The sequence below is a fragment of the Leucopleurus acutus genome, assembly GCF_964270905.1.
Source record: "Leucopleurus acutus genome assembly, chromosome: 2".
Taxonomy (NCBI): Eukaryota; Metazoa; Chordata; class Mammalia; order Artiodactyla; family Delphinidae; genus Leucopleurus; species Leucopleurus acutus.
Genome location: NC_139143.1, coordinates 134,532,048 through 134,552,010, shown reverse-complemented (window position 1 = coordinate 134,552,010; position 19,963 = coordinate 134,532,048). Strand labels below are relative to the sequence as shown.

At 38.9% G+C, this 19,963-nt stretch overlaps 1 protein-coding gene across 1 annotated transcript; it reads right to left on the bottom strand.

Moving 5' to 3' along the window:
• Positions 1-445: 445 nt before the first annotated feature.
• Positions 446-19,345, bottom strand: RPE65 (retinoid isomerohydrolase RPE65; the record flags this gene model as incomplete). The annotated part of the gene is made up of 13 exons (XM_082856468.1): positions 19,266-19,345; positions 17,450-17,596; positions 15,861-15,968; positions 15,616-15,757; positions 12,016-12,163; positions 10,572-10,653; positions 10,201-10,333; positions 9,951-10,090; positions 9,163-9,292; positions 2,306-2,420; positions 2,114-2,208; positions 1,888-1,999; positions 446-597 (listed from the first exon to the last, which is right to left on the bottom strand). Exons 3-13 carry the CDS (start codon positions 15,935-15,937, stop codon positions 446-448), a joined length of 1,326 nt encoding a protein of 441 aa, XP_082712594.1. The 5' UTR covers positions 15,938-15,968; positions 17,450-17,596; positions 19,266-19,345.
• Between the last annotated feature and the right edge of the window lie 618 nt (positions 19,346-19,963).

Sequence of the window (19,963 nt, the reverse complement as noted above, 5' to 3'; positions counted from 1 at the left end):
AGTTTGGTTTGACATTTAATAATTAAGCCTTTTTGCAAGATACTGCTTTGACTTGGCAAAGCCACATACAAATCAGGTGTAGAGGACTGGCTTTTAAGTGTTAAAAAATAATTGGAGCAGATAGGTACCTAAAATACACTTTTATAATAGGAATAAAAAACAGGTTTATAAATCCACATTTATTTGCTCTTTGATTGTAAATATATAAAGAGTTTTTAGTTATGATGTGTCTGTCTCACAGAGAAAGTATGATTACCTAAATATGCACTTTTTTTAAAAGGAATTGCTTACTCAACTCTGTGCATTCTGTAAAACACTGCAAAACTGTGTGCATCTGCAAGTTAAAACTCATATACAGCAGGCTAAAACTGAACAGAATTTCACTGCAGACCTGACTATGTTGTTCTGGGTTTTGTCACCAGAAACGTATTAGGCTAGAATGTGCTCAGGATTTTTTGAACAGTCCATGAAATGTGACAGGGATGTTAATCTCCACTTCAGCCCTTGCAACTTCACTCAGGTCCTTGGCATTCAGAATTAGGAGATAAGCGGGCTTTTGACCTGTCCCAGGGCTCACCACCACACTCAGAACTACACCTGTTAATCAGAAGTTAATAAGGCAATGTTGAATTAAAAAAAAAGCCCATAGCAATAGAGTAAGTGTCACTGAAATAATACAGGAAGCAAGGAAGCATTACATTGACAAATAAAGAAAACCAGATGCCTCGATATCTTGCTCTGACTCTTCTACCACCTGGCTGTGTGGTAACCCTGAAAGGGATTTTAAATTTTTCATGTCCTCTGGACTATAAGCTCTAAGAAGGGAGTGGCCCTATCTGTCTTGCCCACTGTTGTATCCCAATAGCCTACTGCAATGATTAGAACATAGTAACTATTCATTAAATTCTTATTTAATGAATGTTTCTGTGTTTTTATCCGTATCATACGATTTAACACCTGTTCTACCTACTGCAAAAAAAAAAAAATGTTGTGACAATCAAGTGAAAAATGTATATTAAAAGACTCTGGGAATTCCCTGGTGGTTCAGTTGTTAGGACTCCGTGCTTTCACTGCTGAGGAAGCGGATTCGATCCCTGGTCGGGTAACTAGGATCCCGCAAGCTGAGCAGTGTGGCCAAAAAAAACAGACTTTGAAAATGGTAAGGTATATTATTTCTATAATTTCCAAGACCTAGCTGGAAGCTTACTTCCTTCAAACAAAATAAGAACAAACTTTTTGCGGTTTTGACTGGAAAGGCTGTATATGTAAAATCACTTAGTGTAAAACGGCTCTACAATTCTTTATTTTATTCATTTCTCTGTGGTTTTCCATATTTTAATCCCAGAGAGGATAACCTACCTCCTTGTCCTGGATAATCAATAGTTAACTAAGATGACTCTTTGTAACTGAGTTGCTGTTTTATAGGCTGTTGCTCTGGATCCCTTTCTAGCCCCAGCTTACTGAAAGGAAAAACCAAAACTAGAAACACAAAGCCTCATCCTCATTCTCTTGGATCTGTTAGAATACTCAGTTTCCCTCCTTAGAACTCTATCCTTTTTCAGAAATGTATCTAGGTCAGGAAAGGCAAAAACCTAGACTGCATGCTGCTCCTTCTTCCTCCTCTCCTTCATCTAGAGCAGACATTGATGTTCCATCGTGACACCAGATGGTGCTTTAGCATTTTTCCAACAGTACCAAATGAAACCTGACCATAAGATAAAACTTATTCTCAAATAAGTTTAAATTCTTTAGTGCTGTCCCATTCAATAGTATAAAGGATTATTTCTGAACATTAGGGAATAATCAACATAACTCCTCTCCTAATTAACTAACTATATGAACTGCAATGAAAAGAGAGTGTTCAGACACATCTATTACTTTCATTACCGTCATCTTCCTCCAAGGCATCTGGGTGAGAAACAAAGATGGGTTCTGAGGGGTATGAATCAGGCTCTTGCCATACCCAAGTTTCTTTAGTTTTGACGTTCAGCTTACAGAGCTGCTTGGAAGAAAGAAAAGTCAATCAATCAGTCAGTCAGTCAGTCAATATGCTCTACTTGACTAGCATGTGACTCAAAGTACTGTTTGAATATTAGGAAGATGGATTAATTACCCTGTCTGGAACAAAGTGATTCAAGCCAAGTCCATATGCGTATGTGTAAGGTTTCCCACCATACTTCTGGTAGTTGATTTGAGGAAATTCAAATGCTGCAAAGTAGAGCACGTGCTTAGGAAAACTCGTTAATCTCTTTGAATGGAACATTTTGTTCTCTCTCATGTGAGGTTTTTTCCTAAATCATCTCACCTTGGCGAGGCCCTGAAAAGAGAACTTCAGGTTCCAGCCAGATGGTCTCATCACTGCACAGAATTGCAGTGGCAGTTGTGTTGGGGAGTGTGACTAAATTCTTGCCTGTGTCAGCCTAAGAAAGAGGATAACAGAAACCTCAGTGATCAGGAAAGAAAAATCAAGCAGCCATAAATATAGTCTTCCCAAGTTTTGTCTCCTGCGTTCTTCATTTCTTAAGTCAACATGTAGGGAGAGGCAGTGCAGAAAACTCTAGAAAGGGGAGCCCAGGAACATGACTGGGAAAGCTGTCTGTGTCCACATCAGTCACTGGCTGTATGTCACTGGGAAAGTCATACAACTTCATAGGCCCTCAGTCTTCTCATCAGTGAAATGAGACTGACCTCGAAGAAAATTTACAGCTCTGAGGATGGGCTCTGGAAAAAGAAGTATTTTTCTGCAGAACAACAAAGACTTCAACCTCTAGGTATCCATACAGTGTTTGTCTCCTTTATAGTTAGGCTATATTTTTATTTTATTGGAAAACAAAATCATACTCGTAAGTTGTCAAAAAAGAAAACAAATTAAAAAACTACTGACCAGATGTTTTCTAAGATCTCTTGTCACCCACATTGCTCCCATGTGATTTTTCAGATTATTTTATGAAAGGAATGAATATCATGAGCTCTTTCAAAGAACATATTCATTTAGTAATACCTGCATCAAATACTTAAATACATGTTTTGTGATGGACTCTATTCTAGGCATTTGGGATATTTCAGAGAACAGAGTCCCTGTCATCATGAAGTTTTCATTCTAATTTGGGAACATAAACAATATAAATATAATTAATAGACAAAGTGTTTAGTACATCATGAATGTGAGGAAAAAGAATAGAGCAGAGTAAGGAGAATCAGAAATGTGAAGAGTAGGTGAGTTGTAATTTTAGTAGGTGGTCAGGTTGAGCCTCACTGAAAAGGTGAAATTTGGGATAAAATTTGTAGGAAATGAAGGAAGCTAGCAATGCAGGTATCTGGGGAAGAGCATTTGAGCAGAGAGAACAAACTACAAAGGCCTGAGGTAGGAGTACGCCAAAGGTCCTTGGAGAACATTAAAGAGACCAGTGTGGCTGCACTGACTGAGCTCGGGGGAGAAGAGCAGGAGAGGAGAGTGGAGGGGTAAAGACTGATAGGTCATTGTGGGGTCTTGGTCTTTTTCTGTGAGTGAGAGATGGGAAGTCATTGGAGGGTTCTGAGCAGAGCAGTGGCAGGCTAAGATTTATTTTTAAAAGAATCACCCTGACTGCTCTGTCGAGATCACTTTTGCAGCTCAATATTAAAAAAACAAACAACCCAATCCAAAAACGGGCAGAAGACCTGAATAGACATTTCTCCAAAGAAGACATACAGATGGCCAAGAAGCACAAGAAAAGCTGCTCAACATCCCTAATTATTAGAGAAATACAAATCAAAACTACAATGAGGTGTCACCTCACACCAGTTAGAATGGGCATCATCAGAAAATCTACAAACAACAGATGCTGGAGAGGGTGTGGAGAAAAGGGAACCCTCTTGCACTGTTGGTGGGAATGTAAATTGATACAGCCACTTTGGAGAACAGTATGGAGGTTCCTTAAAAAGCTAAAAATAGAATTACCATATGACCCAGCAATCCCACTACTGGGAATATACCCAGAGGAAACCATAATTCAAAAAGACACATACACCCCAATATTCATTGCAGCACTATTTACAATAGCCAGGACATGGAAGCAACCTAAATGCCCATCAACAGACGAATGGATAAAGAAGATGTAGTACACATATACAATGGAATATTACTCAGCCATAAAAAGGAACGAAATTGGGTCATTTGTAGAGACGTGGATGGATCTAGAGACTGTCATACAAAGTGAAGTTAAGTCAGAAAGAGAAAAACAAATATCGTATATTAACGCATATATGTGGAACCTAGAAAATGGTACAGATGAACCGGTTTGCAGGGCAGAAATTGAGACACAGAAGTAGAGAACAAATGTATGGACACCAAGCAGCAAATCACCAAACCACCAAAGCAGCGGCAGGTGGGGGTGGTGGTGTGATGAACTGGGAGATTGAGATTGACATGTATACACTGATGTGTATAAAATGGATGACTAATAAGAACCTGCTATATAAATATATATATATATATATATATATATATATATATGTGAGAGATACAAAAATAAGTAAATAAATAAAATACATGTAAATTAAAAAAAAAGGGGAGATGAAAGAGTGAAATCAGGGAAACCAGTTTGTCTTGTAGTAGTCCAGTCAAAAGAAAACAATGGTTCAGACTAGGCTAGTAGCATTGAAGTCAGTGAGGAGTGCAAGGTAGAGCCCAGAGGATTTCCTGATAGTTAAGATATGGGGTGGGGAAGAGGCATGAAACTGAGAAAGGAGTCAAGAAGGGCTTCAAGGTTTTTGGCCCGAATAATTAAAAGTTGGAGTTGTCACAGCAAAGATGGGGATTACTGAAGGTAATTTTTGGTAGGGGAAGAGGAGAAGTTTAGGTTTTGTCTTATTAAACTTGAAGTGTTTATTGGACATCAAAATAAAGACATGGCATTGGCAGTAGCATATAAGAACCTTGAGTTAAAAGGAAAGTTGGAAGTGAAATTCTAGGCTGCTTTAAAGCATGAGTCTTTACAAAGGGAGTGAACGTACAGATAGAAGATAGAACAAAGGGCTGAGTTCTGGTGCCCTCCAACATTAAGGGGTCTTCAAGAGAGGAATGAGGGGATAGGTGGTGGGGGCAAGAAGAGTTAAAAGAAGGATTTTGTAAGAGGGCAAAATAATAGCATGATATGCATGATTTAATGAAAACAGGAGGAGAGTGAGATATATGAGAGAGGGGGAGAATTGTAGAGTGTTGTCCTGGAGAGGGTGAGGAAGGATGGGAAAGACTAGTTCTGAATAGGATGATGGATAATTCAGTACGAGTACAGATGCTGGTGGGTGGGTAGATGTGGTGGCAGGAGTCTACGTTCTTTTCTGATTTCTTTCATTTGTTTCAGTAAAATAGGAAGCAGAGCCATCAGTTGAGTATGAGTGTGGAGGTGGGAGGTGTTAGAAGGTTGAAGAGAGGAGGGTGTGAAATATTTAACTAGGAAAGTGAAATTGGGAAATGTAGCAGTAAGGTTTGTTGTCATGTACTTAAAAATGGGCCAATTAACACAATTGTGTGTTTTTAGCACTTAATTTCAGCCTTAGAGGTACAAGCATGGAGTGGGTGGAGGGTTGAATTTAACTAGGATTATGATTTTGACAAATAAGTTCTATAAAGTAAGAAAGAGAGAAGAGAAATGAAGATCTACTCAAGGGGGTGATTACAATGATTAACCATGAAATTGTTATTGAATAAGGAGGGAAGGTAAGTCCTCAAGGGAGTGATAGATGATGAGAAGGTAATAGGTTCAATAGATTGGAGGTTCCTGGTGGGAACTGCAATAGGGCAAGTAATCTTGAAAGATAATAGGTGGTAGTCAGAATGTGTCATGCATGAAACCAAGGTTATGGTAGAAGCACAGTCAAAGGTAATGGCAAGGTCAATTGCATGACTGTGGGGAGTGAGTGGCTGAGATAGAATGGAAGACAAAATCAGTGGAAGACGTCATGGAACTGAGAGATCAGTTGTTGGAAGAGTCACCTATGATGTGTATATTGAAATAACTGAGAGTCAGAAGTAGATCAGGGGAGTGTGACACTGAGCCAGAAGGGAGAAGGAATGGTGGTTAATTGGTGAGAATAATAATGAGGGGTGTATATATGTAAATGTAGACATACCACTTGGCTATATACTTAGCTGAAGTGAGATTTGAAATTGGAAGATTTTAAGGGTGGGTAGAAGGAGCAGTGATCTGGAAGCAGCAAAGTGGAACAAGTGTACCACAACCCCAGGCCCAGTGGTACAAGCGCTGTAGGAGGAGAAACTGCTACCCCTGGAAATTGCTGCTGAAGAGACCAGTGTCCTAGAGAGAGTGTCAGATTTTTTGGTAAAAGAAAGAAGGTGGAAGGAACCTTCTGAGCAGAGGATAGATGGAATTTTTCTGGTATGTACAATGAATTAAAAGGAAATAGTGAAAGATTTTCAGGATTGGGAAGACATGGGAGGTGAGGATGGGTCTTGTGAGATTCTGTAAAGTGGGGCCTCGAGGCACTTCATGGTGATTTTGGGAAGGAGAGAGCGGCATGTGTGCATACATACATATTTATACATGTATTCAGTAAGTTCAAATGTTGATGTCGAACACATTACTTATGCGACTGTAACTTTAATGATTTTACTCTGTTGTATCTTATTCTTTCCACAATTAAATTAGGGTTTTTAATGTAAGAGATGTGTAACATTATCTTTGCTTTCCAAACTAGCTCCTTATTTTCACTCTTCCCCCTCACTATTTTTTTAACACATGCATTTATCCCCTGACCCAGCAATTTCACTTCTGAGAGTCTATCCTATTGCTATATCTGCACATATATAAAATAACATACATACAAAGTTATTCCTTGTGACATTATCTGTAACAGCCAAAGAATGGAAACAACTCTGTTGCTCAGCAGTGAGGGACTTGGGTATGTTCACAAAAAAGAATACCGTGCAGTTGAAGAAAGCAAGATCTTCAATATATATTTTAAAATGAAAAGAAGCAAGGAACAAAAATGTGGATATAGAAAGTTACTTTTTGTGTAAAAATGGGAAATAATAATTATATATATTTATATTTTCTTATATTTGCATAAACAAAGGAAAAGGAAAGACATTAAAAGTTACACACAGAAGTGAAGGGGAATGGTATGGAATGGAGGCAGAGAGAGGTTGGAGCGACAACTCCAGTGTGTAACTTTTTAGATCATTTTGAGTTTTTGACCATTTAAATTCACTGCCTATTCAAAAATAATAAGGGTATATTTTAAAGATATCACTGTTATATTAATCACTAAACTGGAAACTTCACTCATACTCTTTCCTCTCCTTCCTTCAATCTGTTTATCTCTTATTTCCCTAATTTATGACTTATTTTTCTTTTCATTGCCAAACTTTTAAAAGTGCAGGCTATAGTAATTGCTCCCACATTCTCATCAATTGCTCACCTTTATTGCCTTGAAACCTGACTTCTGCCTCCCTCTCTACTCCCCTGGAGATCACTGAATCTGGTTTCTGGCTCTTCATCTTCATTCTTTTCAACTTGTCTATATATAGCAGTGGGCACCAGTGAAACCCTTCTCTTGCCTTATCATGTGGCATTATCCTCTCTTAGCTGTAACTAGGGCCCTTTGGTGACGTTTTTCTCTTTTCTTTTTCTGACTCCTCTTTTCTTACCACTTTCTGCACATGGATGTTTCCCCAACTTTTGTGCTTGGCCATCTTTTCTTTTCTTTCAGCATGTTATGGCTATCAAGTTCATCATTTTTAAAATAAACAAATTTGTATGTTTCTTTTAAAACACTCTAAAGTATGAATTTTTCCTGCTAGCAATCTTATCTGTCTTCATATATTTGATCATCATTTCAATTCCAATAACTATCAGCTCTTTTCTTCTGACCCTACTTTGTGTCGCAAGGACCTGCACTTCCATATGAAAGCCTACAAGACGTCTTCACGAAAATGTTGTTGATGCTGATTTTGCTGTTGATGATGATCATAATCAATATTATTTAACACTTACTTTGTGTGAGGGACTATATTCAGTGATTGACATATGTCACCTCATTTATTGATCACAAAAATCCTGTATGGTGGATATAGATAAAGAAAAGGGGATTTAAAAAGGTTAAATGTCTTGCCGCGAATCAAACAGCTAGAATGCTGGAAGCCCTGGTCAACCTGGGTCTGTCTTGAAGTCAGCCCTTTTACTCATTCTCCCCACTTCCTCATAGTTCTACAATTCATGTTTATCTCCAAACCTGCTCTGCCTATTATTACATTTCCTATTTCCAAAGGTATCAACACTCTAGACACATAGGCTTAAAGGATCTCTATGGTCCTTTGCATGTATAAGACTTAATTCATTCTACCATCCAATCAAATGTAAGATCCTTTTAATTCTACCTGTAGGAACTCTCACTTTTGTCGGTTTGTCTGTTCCTACTACCACTACATTTTTCTATCACCTGAGTGATTTTCATTGTCTCCAATCCCAGGTCCCTTATCATCATCCTTTCTTTACTTCTAATACTACTTATACACAACACAGCCTTATTTTAGAAAATCAAAGCTGCAAATAACCTTAGTTATTATTTAGTCCAATTTACTTAGGTTTCTGAGCAGGCAACCGAACTGTAGGGGAACTTGCTCACTGAGTGACTTGCTCAGGGAAGCCGGACATTTAGTAGCAGGGACAACTAGAGTAGTCAGTACACTCGATACCCAGTCCACCAGCTCTGAATATGGCTTTCTTCTGTTCAAAACCTTGACTATCTCCCCATCACCTGTCAAATAAAGCACAAACCTTTTGGCCTGAAAGCCTTCAAAGACTGCCAACCTACTTTTTTTTAAGCTTTTTTGCCCACTTATTCCACTGTTTTTGCTTATGTTCTAACCAGTTGGATTGCAATCACTTTGAAAGGATTTTGTAAATAGAAGAACAACAGGTTTAGAGTCCAAACCTGGTTTTCGTTTTGACTCCACCACAGTTGGATTTTGCTAAGTCATGTGACTCTTCTGAGCTCCAGTTTCCTAGCTTATAAAATGAGGGAAGTGGAATTAATTTTTAAAGTTCCTTCCAGCTCTGAAATTTCAAGACTTTATGTATAAACACACAGCAGGAGAAAAAATCCTGAGCGAGATGAAACATTCTGGTTATATCTGAAATCTATGTAGAGGGTGGTTACCTTGTCAGTATTCAAAGGAAGTACATATCTCCTAACTTCAGGCTGGGGAGCCTTTCTGGCATTTCTTTTCACCTCTTCCCAGTTCTCACGTAAATTGGCTAAATATAAGTAATTATAAACAAATTCAAATCTGCAAAAATAAGAAGTCAAACATGAGGACAGCCAATTACAAATAATTTAGAGACATGCTTCATGCCTTTTAAAAGCACAAGTGCCTCCCTATTCTTCAGACCCCAACCCAGAACCTGCTAAAGACTCAGGAATCCTGGAGCCATTTCTCCTGCCCACTCTGGGTGGAGAAAAGAATCCTGCTCATGGATATGTTTAAATAACAACAGCCTTTAAAACGTTCTACTCTGTTTCTCTCTCACCATTCTGTCTGTGTCTTCAGGGGCTACTGTCTTTCTTAGTGACCTGCTGTTTTGAAGAAAGCATATCTCTTTTTCCCAAACCCAGACTAGGTGGAGTTCTAGGCTCCCCAAAGGATCTTGTTAAGTTTGAGTGAAATTAAGCTTAAGTTTACTCATCAATTCACAGAATCTTTTATTTTCAGGTCTGGTTCATGGACCTGATCAGTTTTCAATCATTAACCATAGTTTTGAGGTTCAGTTAGTGTTTCTGATTATCTAAACTCCCTACAGCCTTTTCAATCATATTTTGTGACTTAAGCATTCTTCTTGCTTTTTTATATGTAATTCAGATTAAATATTGAGAGTGGCATCTCCAAAAGAAACCCTAATTTCCAGGAACAACTGGAGATGTAACATTTATCCAATGTCCTTTCTTACCCTTTCCAGCAACAGAGATCCACAACCAGAAACTCACTGTCTTCATAGGTATTGATGTGATGGAAGAGGTTAAAAGGAGATGTCCTGTATTTATTATTGATATACTTTTTTCGTTTCTTGTCAGCAATATGAAGCCAAACCTTGAAAAGTGAAGAGAATATTTTGATGCATTTAGAAAGAAAAAAAAGTGTGCATTATGAAAGACATATTCTTCAGAACCATAAAGCTGACAAACAAATGTAAGACTTACCCCCATGGTTTCATTGGACTCAAAACAATCCATGTAGTTGGCTCCCCAAAGACTCCATGAAGAAAGGAACTTGAACAGGTTAATTTTGACTGGTGTCTCCACAAAAACAATATAGTTGGGAGTCAAACCAAAACTGTTCAGAAACAGAAATAAACTTGTGAGTGGGAAGGGTTGATTCTCAAACCACAGAGAAATATGTACACATGAAGTATACTCAGTTATATGAATCAACAGTGCCTACATGAAATTAACTACATTTAAATTTAGGTTTCTGCAAGAAAATGTCATGATCAGGATTGGTATCAAAGGTAGGCAAAGCAGATCTTTAAACCTGAGTTTTCCTGAAGATTCATAGCAGGCCTTCAAGTTACCTATGGACATAAGATGGCTTGAATCGGTCACTGCAGGGGAATTGTACAACGATCTCTGACTTGCTTATTGGATCTTCCTTGTCTGAAATAAAGTGGTTTCAAAAGGCTATGGAACAGCCTCTTTTTTTTTTTTTTAAATACAAAACATTTAGAACAGCTTATGCAAGCAAAGAAATACATTTTCAGATCTTGATTTTTTAAAGAGTTTATTTCCATTTTCTCAGTCACTGGCATTTCTTAGAGAAATTTCACGCGGAGCTGCAATCACCCAGGAAAATCCAAATAGCAGCAGATTTGGAAAGTATACTCAAACAGTGTGTGGCAGACAGGGTACAGTGGAGTCACATCTTACATCTGGAGGTGGGTTCTAAGTCAAGGGAGTAAGGCAAAATTTTAGTATGGTCAAAGTGTCTTTTACAATCTCTTAAGTTATCTATAAAGTTATGGCATATGTGTTTTGGGTCCATAGCCCTTTACAATAATTCTTAAGCACATTAAAGTTTATTTACTACTAAGGCAGTGTCTTCAAACCTTAGTGTATATAAGAACCACATAAAAAGCTTCTGAAAATACTGACTATGGGCTCACCCCTAGAATTACTCATTCAGTCTACCTCAGGTGGGGCTCAAGATTTGTATGTAAAAATCCATATATACTCAAATAATTCTATTATCAAGATCATTATCAAATTTCTGGCAATGAATGGAGGATGAATGGAGAATTCTAAAGAGTACTCTCTTCTGTTTTAATATTCTTTCTCTATAGTATATGAGTTAAAAAGTTATGTTTTTAGTTTTGGGAATTAAATACACACAAAATACTTACTACACTTTCATATACATGTGTGTATCCTATTACACATACACATGTTTGTTTAAAATCTTAATTTTGTCTGGCATATGGATAAGTGCTCAATAAATATTTGCTGGATTCGAATCTAAATCTTATATGATCAAAGTCACATATACACTACACCTTTGAAACACTGTAGAATAGAACACGGCAACTTATTTTTGAAGATGTCATTTCCTGCTATGGTGCTCTTTGGCATTGGTCCCCTGGTAGGGTAAGGGTGAGGGGCAGTTGTCCTAAAATCTGAGAGTAATTTAACTGTCCATATAGTGCTAGCCTGATATTTCTGATCTGACACCCTGTATTTCCAGTAACTTTCTCATGATACAGATACTTGTTTTTTTTTTTTTTTTTTTTTTGCGATACACGGGCCTCTTACTGTTGTGGCCTCTCCCATTGCAGAGCACAGGCTCCGGACGTGCAGGCTCAGCGACCATGGCTCACAGGCCCAGCCACTCCGCGGCATGTGGGATCTTCCCGGACCGGGGCACGAACCCGTGTCCCCTGCATCAGCAGGCGGACTCTCAACCACTGTGCCACCAGGGAAGCCCCTAGATACTTGTTTTAAGAAGAGTCAAAGTGGTAAACTGACCTGCTTGTAGTGGAGGGATCTTTACAATATTGTAGGCAATTGAAAAATTTTTCCCAAAGCAATTACCAATATTGTAAACAGTCCCATCATTTTCAATGTGGGGGTGAGCAGTGGCTCCATTGACCGAGACATAGTTGCAAAGATCAACCTATGGAAGGAGAACAAACGTCACCCATGTTAAGAGGAAGATCGTATTACACATTTGGTTCCTCAGTCTGACCTCACCGTTACCACTTGCACCCTCACCCTAAGTGTGCTTTCTCTTTCTTTCCATCTCTCTGGGTCTTACCCTCTTTTAAGTCTGTAGAAGTCCCATCTTTAGCGCTGAGCTCTCCTCTGACCCCCATGCTGACCCTTCATGCCTCTGAAATCTTCAAGTTCTCCCTGATTGAGCTTTTCAATTGATGTAGGCCATATATTACTCTGGTTGGTTACTTTCCTTTTGCACATGCAGTTTGTCTTCAAACAGTGACGAATTTGAATCCTGAAACTTCTTTACATTCTCCTTATTGAATTACATTGAATTGTATGCTGATAGTCAATAATTTTCATTTTATAAAAATGGCAATTTTTTATGATACAACCTAAATACCAAATCCAGTATCTTACATACAGAATGAATTTGGAACTGAAAGGAACTTCAGGATTCATCTAGTATAGAAAGTCTTAACCCAAATAGACTTCAGGGGAACCATGAATTCCTGGAGTTAATGGAAACTTTTTGAAGATAGGATTCAGTGCTTTAATTCGTTTTGGATTCTCATAAAAAATTCAAAACCACTAATCTACCACAAACCTCTCAGTTTACATAAGAAGAACTTGAGGTGTCAGAGAGATCAAATGATTTATCTAAGGATGTAGAGCACTAGAATTTCTACCTGGAACCTGCTCAATAAGGATTTATTGAATGAATAATCGATGGAGTATATATTTGTCTAACCAAAATTCTTTCTATGTGATTAGGAGAGTATGTTTTAAAGCATAGGGAGTTTTTAGCACCCTCATTTAAATAAAAGGCAAGACATTCATTCAGTCATTCAGTCATTCATCAAGTATTCCTTGAGCTTCTATTATATGCCAGGTGCTGTGTCAGGGTCTAGGAAAACAGAGATGGCCCTTGCTTTCAAGAACTTCAGTCTAGATTTGCACTGTCCACTATGGTAGCCACATATAGCAATTTAAATGTAAGTTAACCATAATTAGATAGAACTTCAAATTCAGTTCCTCAGTCACAGTAGCCACATTCAAGTGCTCAATAGCACTTGGACAATGAAGACATAGAACATTTCCATCGTTGTAGAAAGTTCCATTTAATAGCACTGTATTAGACCAATAAGCTGGTATTCAGTGCAGTAGGTACAAAATGATATCTGTGAAGAAAGGCCATCTAACCCAGACTAGGGGATTAGGCAGGGCTTCCCAAGGGCAATGACTCCAACACATGCTTGAAAGATGAGTAAAATTTACCAGATGGAGAAGGATGACAGTGTGTTCTAGGGAGTAGGAACCCTAATGTAAAGGCATAGAGTCGCAAAACGTGAATGCTGCTTGGGGATTACTAGTCATTCAGCATGGCTGTGGTGATACACACACATGGAAGAGGAGAAATGAAATGGGCCAGCCACAAAGGTCTGTGCTTTTAACTTTATCTTGGAAACTATGGGTGCACTAATTAGAATAACACATTTATACTTGCATTTTAGAAAAGAAAATTGCTTCTACTGAATTAAGGAAGCTGTATTTAAGGGAATCGGGCTGGAGGCAAAGGAACTTGTTAGGAGTCTATTTCAGTAATAGTAAACCAACAAAAAAACACTCAAAATTTTAAAACTACATTTTTATATGAAGTCAGGGTATAGTGCTGCTCACAATGAAACCTGACTCCTAATAAAGTCTATTCTGGAGCCACACCATGAACTTCACACTTCCAATTAAATTACTATGGTAATTGGATTCACTGTCAAAGTCAAATGGATGGTTTAGAAACTCAGCTTCAGTATTTCTCTAAATGATCTACACATACACTCATATGTGGTTTCAAACATACATCTAAACTAAGAAAGAGCTATCGAGAATATGTTAAGCCTTAGTAAATAGTCTGTTGGGGATTATAAATCAGCTTGTGATATTGAGACCCATTATTGGGACTCCTTTTCCTTTCTATTCCTACTACACTGAATATCTAGTTCTGGTCTTCAATTCCACTTAACTGGTCTCCTAGCTATCCCTTATCTCTTTTGTCCTCCCATACAGCTTACACGTGGCTTCCAGATTAAATAACCTAAAGTACAGCTCTGCTTATACCACTTCCCTGAACAAAAACTTTGAGTAGCTTCCCATCAGCTAAATGACTTATTCCAAATTTTTGTCCATTATTCAAACTTCTAGTTTCACCCTACCCTGTGTTTCACTATTCCCCTTGACGTGGCATGCTTTAGATCACTAGTTCTCACCTGGGAGTGCTATTGCCCCCTAGGGGGAGAGTTGGAAATGTTGGTGAGCATTTGGAGTTTGTACAATGATTGAGGACATGTCTGGTGTTTAGTAGGTGGAATCAGGGATACCAAACCTCTGCAGTGGGTGGGACAGTCCCCACAATGATGAAGTACCACCGGCCCAACGCCACTGCCACGTCCATTGAGAAATACTGCAAATCTAGCCAAATAAATTATTCTTTATCCTCCAGTTTCCCACCTCTATACAGCTGATCATGGTACTCCCTGTATATGAAATGTTCTTTCTCCAAAATCAATGAAGTTGTGCCTTCCCTTTAACTTCTAACTCAAATGCAAGACTTTTAAACCTTCCTTGATCTGCCCCACTTCACATCTACCAACTACTGCCAGAAGCAATCTTTGTTCTTTCATAGAAGGTTTTCCCTCTGTGAAAAGAGTCCTCACATTCTGTGTCCTATTATAGTTAAGTAATGTATTTATTTGATTTCTCCACCTAGGTGTTAAGCTTTCTGAAGACAAGAACAATGCCTTGCAAATAGTTACATCTTAATAAATATTGGTTGAAAATGTAGATCTATCTTATCAAATGCTGCACCAAGATTGCCTAAGTTCTCATCAAAATTGATCACTTTTTAATACTGCTGACATGTTTCTCTATGCTTTTTCATTTAAGATATAGCTTTATTTCTAACAAGAAGTGTCTATAAGAAGGGGCAAGTTGGTACAACACACTTTCCTAGAACAATGACTGGTAGGGTTTTCAATATTAAATGTGCCAGTTCCATGCTAGTCTGTAAAAACCATGAAGAGCAGGGACGATGTTGTCTTACTCATTGGTATATCTTTTGCATCTAGCATAAGTTCTGGTACATGGAAGGGACTCAATAAATATTTGTGTCACAAATAAATATGTTAGGCATTTTATACGGTTTTCCTCCAATCCACATAATAAATGTTTAAAATTTCACAGACGGAGAAACAAAGTTTGCCCTATGTCACATTGCTAGTAGTTGATGACAAAGCAGGGATTTGAAACTTAATCTATCTGACTCTCATATTCTTCAAACCCAAATGCACAGCTGATTTAATTCTAAGTTGCAAACTCTAAATTCCTGAGCGATATAGTCTGAGCACTGTGTCCTACCTGCTTAATTGTCTCCAAGGTTTCAGGATTAATCTTTGTAATGAAGTTGGTCTCTGTGCAGGCATAGTAATCTTCCCCCACTGGGTAGATATTAACAAGGGCATTGTCAGTAACCTCCACTCCTCGAAAGTAAGAAAAAAACCTGCAGAAGCAAATGGATTTTTCAGTCCAGTAACTTTCAAGCCACGAGAGAAAAAGGGCTAATGTAAAATGTCTTTAATAACATGCAGTTGGATTTCAGTAACCTGGAAAATATATTCTTGCAGGGGTCTGGGAAAGCACAGGTGCCAAATTCTGTTATGACGATCCTTTTCTCAGTCATTGCCCGTACGTAAGCATCAGTGCGGATGAACCTGAAGGACATTGAGACACGGGAAAGGGTCACAGACAAGGGCAATTAGTGTAGTCCATGGGGAGCTTAGAATGGTCATTCTATGTGACCTCCTAAAGTCAGAATCATAAATCCACAACATGAAGAATGAAGAGTCTCGTAACTTTCTTGGGGTGACTGAAGGAGAAAGAGACAATGTGCCACAAGCTTAAATTTATGTCTTATAAACTTCACAGTGACATATGAGGAAATCAAGGTTCAGAGAAATTAAGTGATCAGCATATGTGGCCAGAGCCAGAAAACATGCCTGTTCCATATCACACTATGCAGCCCCATGGGTAGTTCACATTGGACCTCTGACTTCCTGTAGCCTATAATTCAACAATCTACACTGAGCGGGGAAGTATAGAACATGTTATGCTGAATTATATTCCTTTCAATCTTCCTCATGTCCCTCTTACGTTTTTCTTCAATTTAAAAATTTATTTTGCTACTTTTAAAAGTAGATATTCTTGAATCTGGTCTCTTGCACAGGCAGACCTCCTGAACCATATCTCCCAGACTAGATGGCATACATTGCCTAGGATTTCTCATGTGGAGAGCCAATTAAAATCTGATTTTGCACTTTCATAAAGAGGAAAAAGTACCAAGGTCTTTAGAAGGCATATAAAGGCTTTGCCTGACCTCCGAAATATGCTTTCATAACTAAATTTCTGCTTGACCTGATCTGTTTCTCTTCTATTACAGTCCAAGTTATCCTGACTACTTCAAGACTCCATTTATTCTTTCTTTTGATGTCTCTTCAGAATGCCTGAAATCTGTGGTGATCAACAAAGCTGCTAACAGGCCTGAATATTAAGGCATAAGACAAACTATTTATTGTGGTGTTAATGAATCTTTGTAATGAAATTGGAGTGATGGCTTAGGGCTTCAAGCCTTTTAGCAACAATCTTCTGTTTTTAGAAAACTTCTCTTTCTTGTATTATTAAGACATATTTGGTCCTTGCCTCCTTTGTAACACCCCTCCCTCCTTCCCATTGGCCTTTCTGATTATAAAAAAGGAAAGACATCAAGAGACCCATGGTTTAATAATAATAACTATTATTATTATTAAATGCTTCCTATGGGCTAGGAACCATGTTCTCATTTAATCCTTATAATAAACCCTGAAGTAAATTCTCTTATTTCTCCCATTTTTATAGATGACAAAACAAAGAATTAGAGATTAACATCTTGCCAAAGGGCACCCACCTAGGCAAATGGTATGTAGGGCATATGGGATTTGAAGCCAGGCATGTCAGACCCCAAAGCCCTAGTTCTTAGCTGCTTCTTTATCCCATAGTACATCTCCGAGGTGTCCATACAGACTCACTGGCCCGGGAGGATTCTGAGTGGAGGCGAGTATAAAAGTCTCCTCTTGGGTTCAGGAGGTTGAAAAGTACCTGGAGGGAGGAGCTGAGATAGGTCCGAACCCTAGGAGGAGTGGGCCCTAGTGTTCTTTACCTTCTGTGGTATGTGACGTGTCCTTCTTTAAAGTCAAACTTGTGCAGGAGGGCTTGCCCATCAAACAGGTGGTAAAATGGCTCAGATCCAACTTCAAAGAGTCCTGGCCCACATCGAAGGAGACTGCCGGTCAGCCAGAGGGGGATTCTGCCTGTGGTGAAGGCAAGACTCAGAACATTGCTTCTTACCCCTGCCCTTCTCACCCAGGTAAAGAGCAGTGATTATCTAAGCAGCCCGATTGGGCAGCCTCTTACTTTTAAAGCTGGCAGTCATTTCCATTCTCAGTTCTCACGGGGGGTAGCTCTCAGGAAATGCCTGCTGGCCTACTCTCCTTTCACTAGGAGACCAAGTGGTAGGAAATGTGGCAACATCTCAGAGTTTAGATAAAGGGTTGGAAGGAGACAGGGAAAAGTATCTCGAATGGAATGGGATTCTCCATCTAACAGATTTCCCCAGCTACCAATACATTTGCCTTTTTACTGTCTCACTTTTAAGAAAAATTTCAAATTTCTTGATATATAGGAGGGATGGATTAGAAGCAGGGATCTAGATACTAAACAAAGATGTGTCTACAGAACAAACCGTTTAAATGAAACAACAAGAATACTGGCTTCTTAAAATATAGACCTATATTCCTTTGAGAATATGGGCTACTGTCCAGATAAAGGTCAACCTGCTATAGCAGAAAGTGCAAAGGGCTGTCAGAGACCTGAATTCTGGTTCAGGATTTGCTATGTGCCATCTCTAGGCCTCCGTGTCCTTCTCTGCAAAATGAGGGGCACACAAGAAAGGCCTTAAGTCTGTTCAGTCTAAACAGTTAGGTTTGTGCCCTGTGATCCTTTGAAAAGTGCAGCATTTGGCAGTGTTTTTATAATCCTTGCTATTAAAAAAACCCACAAATGTATTATTTCATATAGCTCAATTTCAGCAGCCCACTTTACAAGGATGTATATTTCTGATAGAAATTTGAAAAGAAGGCATGGCTTAACTAAAAGGCACAGCATTAATTTGATTGCTAGAACCTAGATTGTTAGCATCAGAATCTAGTTGAGAAAGAGCACCGGGCTCATTCCTTCTATTTTGCATAAGAGACAATTGGGAGGAAAGAGACCTGCCCAGGCTTTGGACCTTCCTATAACACCATGTCTAAGCAAGGATGCTATGTGGGTCATGTGATGACTTTGGATAATGATAGCAGTAGTAATAATAACAACCATCTATTGATAACTTTGTGTTGGATACTGTGTGAATCTTTCAATTTACATTATCTCATTTAATCTTCACAACATCTCGATGAGGTAAAATTTGGTTTATGGTAGGTGAATGGATTGAGACTCAGAAAGTTTAAATAACTTGTTGAAGGATTCACAGATAGTAAAATAATAGAGCTACAATTAGCACCTACATCTGCCTGACTCCAGAACCAAGACTTCTGATATAATGGGCATGAAACCTACCACCCTTTATTGTCATATTCCCAGATGCTTGTCACCAGGCCTTCATTTATCCTGCAACTGATAGAACAGACATTTACAGGACATTTTCTATGTGCCAGGCACTGAGCTAGGCACTGACACCTTAAAGATGACAAAGGTATAGTCCCAGTTGTTAAGGAATTCCAGTTAGGTAGCATTTTTCTATATTAGAGAAGTAAAGAAAAAGAGGAAATGGGTTCTTAGCATAAAAAGCCCAAATGTCCAGATTCCTCTCTCTGTAGCCCACAGGGGGAGCCCGTACTGAGAGATGCCAATGAATAAGGAGACAGAGAAGAGAGATTGAGACAGAAAAGAGAAGATGGCTTCAAGATAGGTGAGACCAACCTGTAACATGAGCTGTGAGCGGTGAGGACAGTTCCTCCACAGTTTCAAACAGTTTCTTGTAACCACCAGCAGGATGTTCGACTCTGAAATGGTGGAATAATGAGGAGGAAGCTCATGTGGAATCTCAGGAAGTCCACGGAGATAGAGGCAGAACTCCAGGAGAAAAGATGCTCTCTGCTCAATGGTGGTGCATACTGCCAGTCTAGCCTGGGCTGGGAGCACACAGTGTTTTGGTGTGGTGTGGTGGTAGAAATGTATCAGGTTGGCAAAGGGGCCCAGGTCAGTGCTCCTCCTTTGATGAAGGAGAAAATGACCTCCCTTTTAATGCCACAGTGGACTTGCTTGCCCTCTGCAGTTTTCCCATATTTCTGAAGACAAGTCAAAAAATCCCGCCATTGTCACTTCTCTTCCTGACCGAGTCCTTCCTACAGAATTAGCCTGCCCTGTCCCTACCCTCAGCTTTTACTGCATCATTTATTCTCTTGCCTTCCAGACAGTCTCATTCCTCTCTCTCTTATGCACTGGGAGACCACAGGTTTGGGGGTCAGTTTGTCTTCCTTTGTTATTCACCCATATTATACCATCACTTCTTCCCATCGTCTCACTTCATCACCAGTCTCCAAGAGCTACAGTACATTTTAAATATAGTCAGACAAGGAGATTTAGGTCTTATGTTTTTGATTATTTTCTCCCT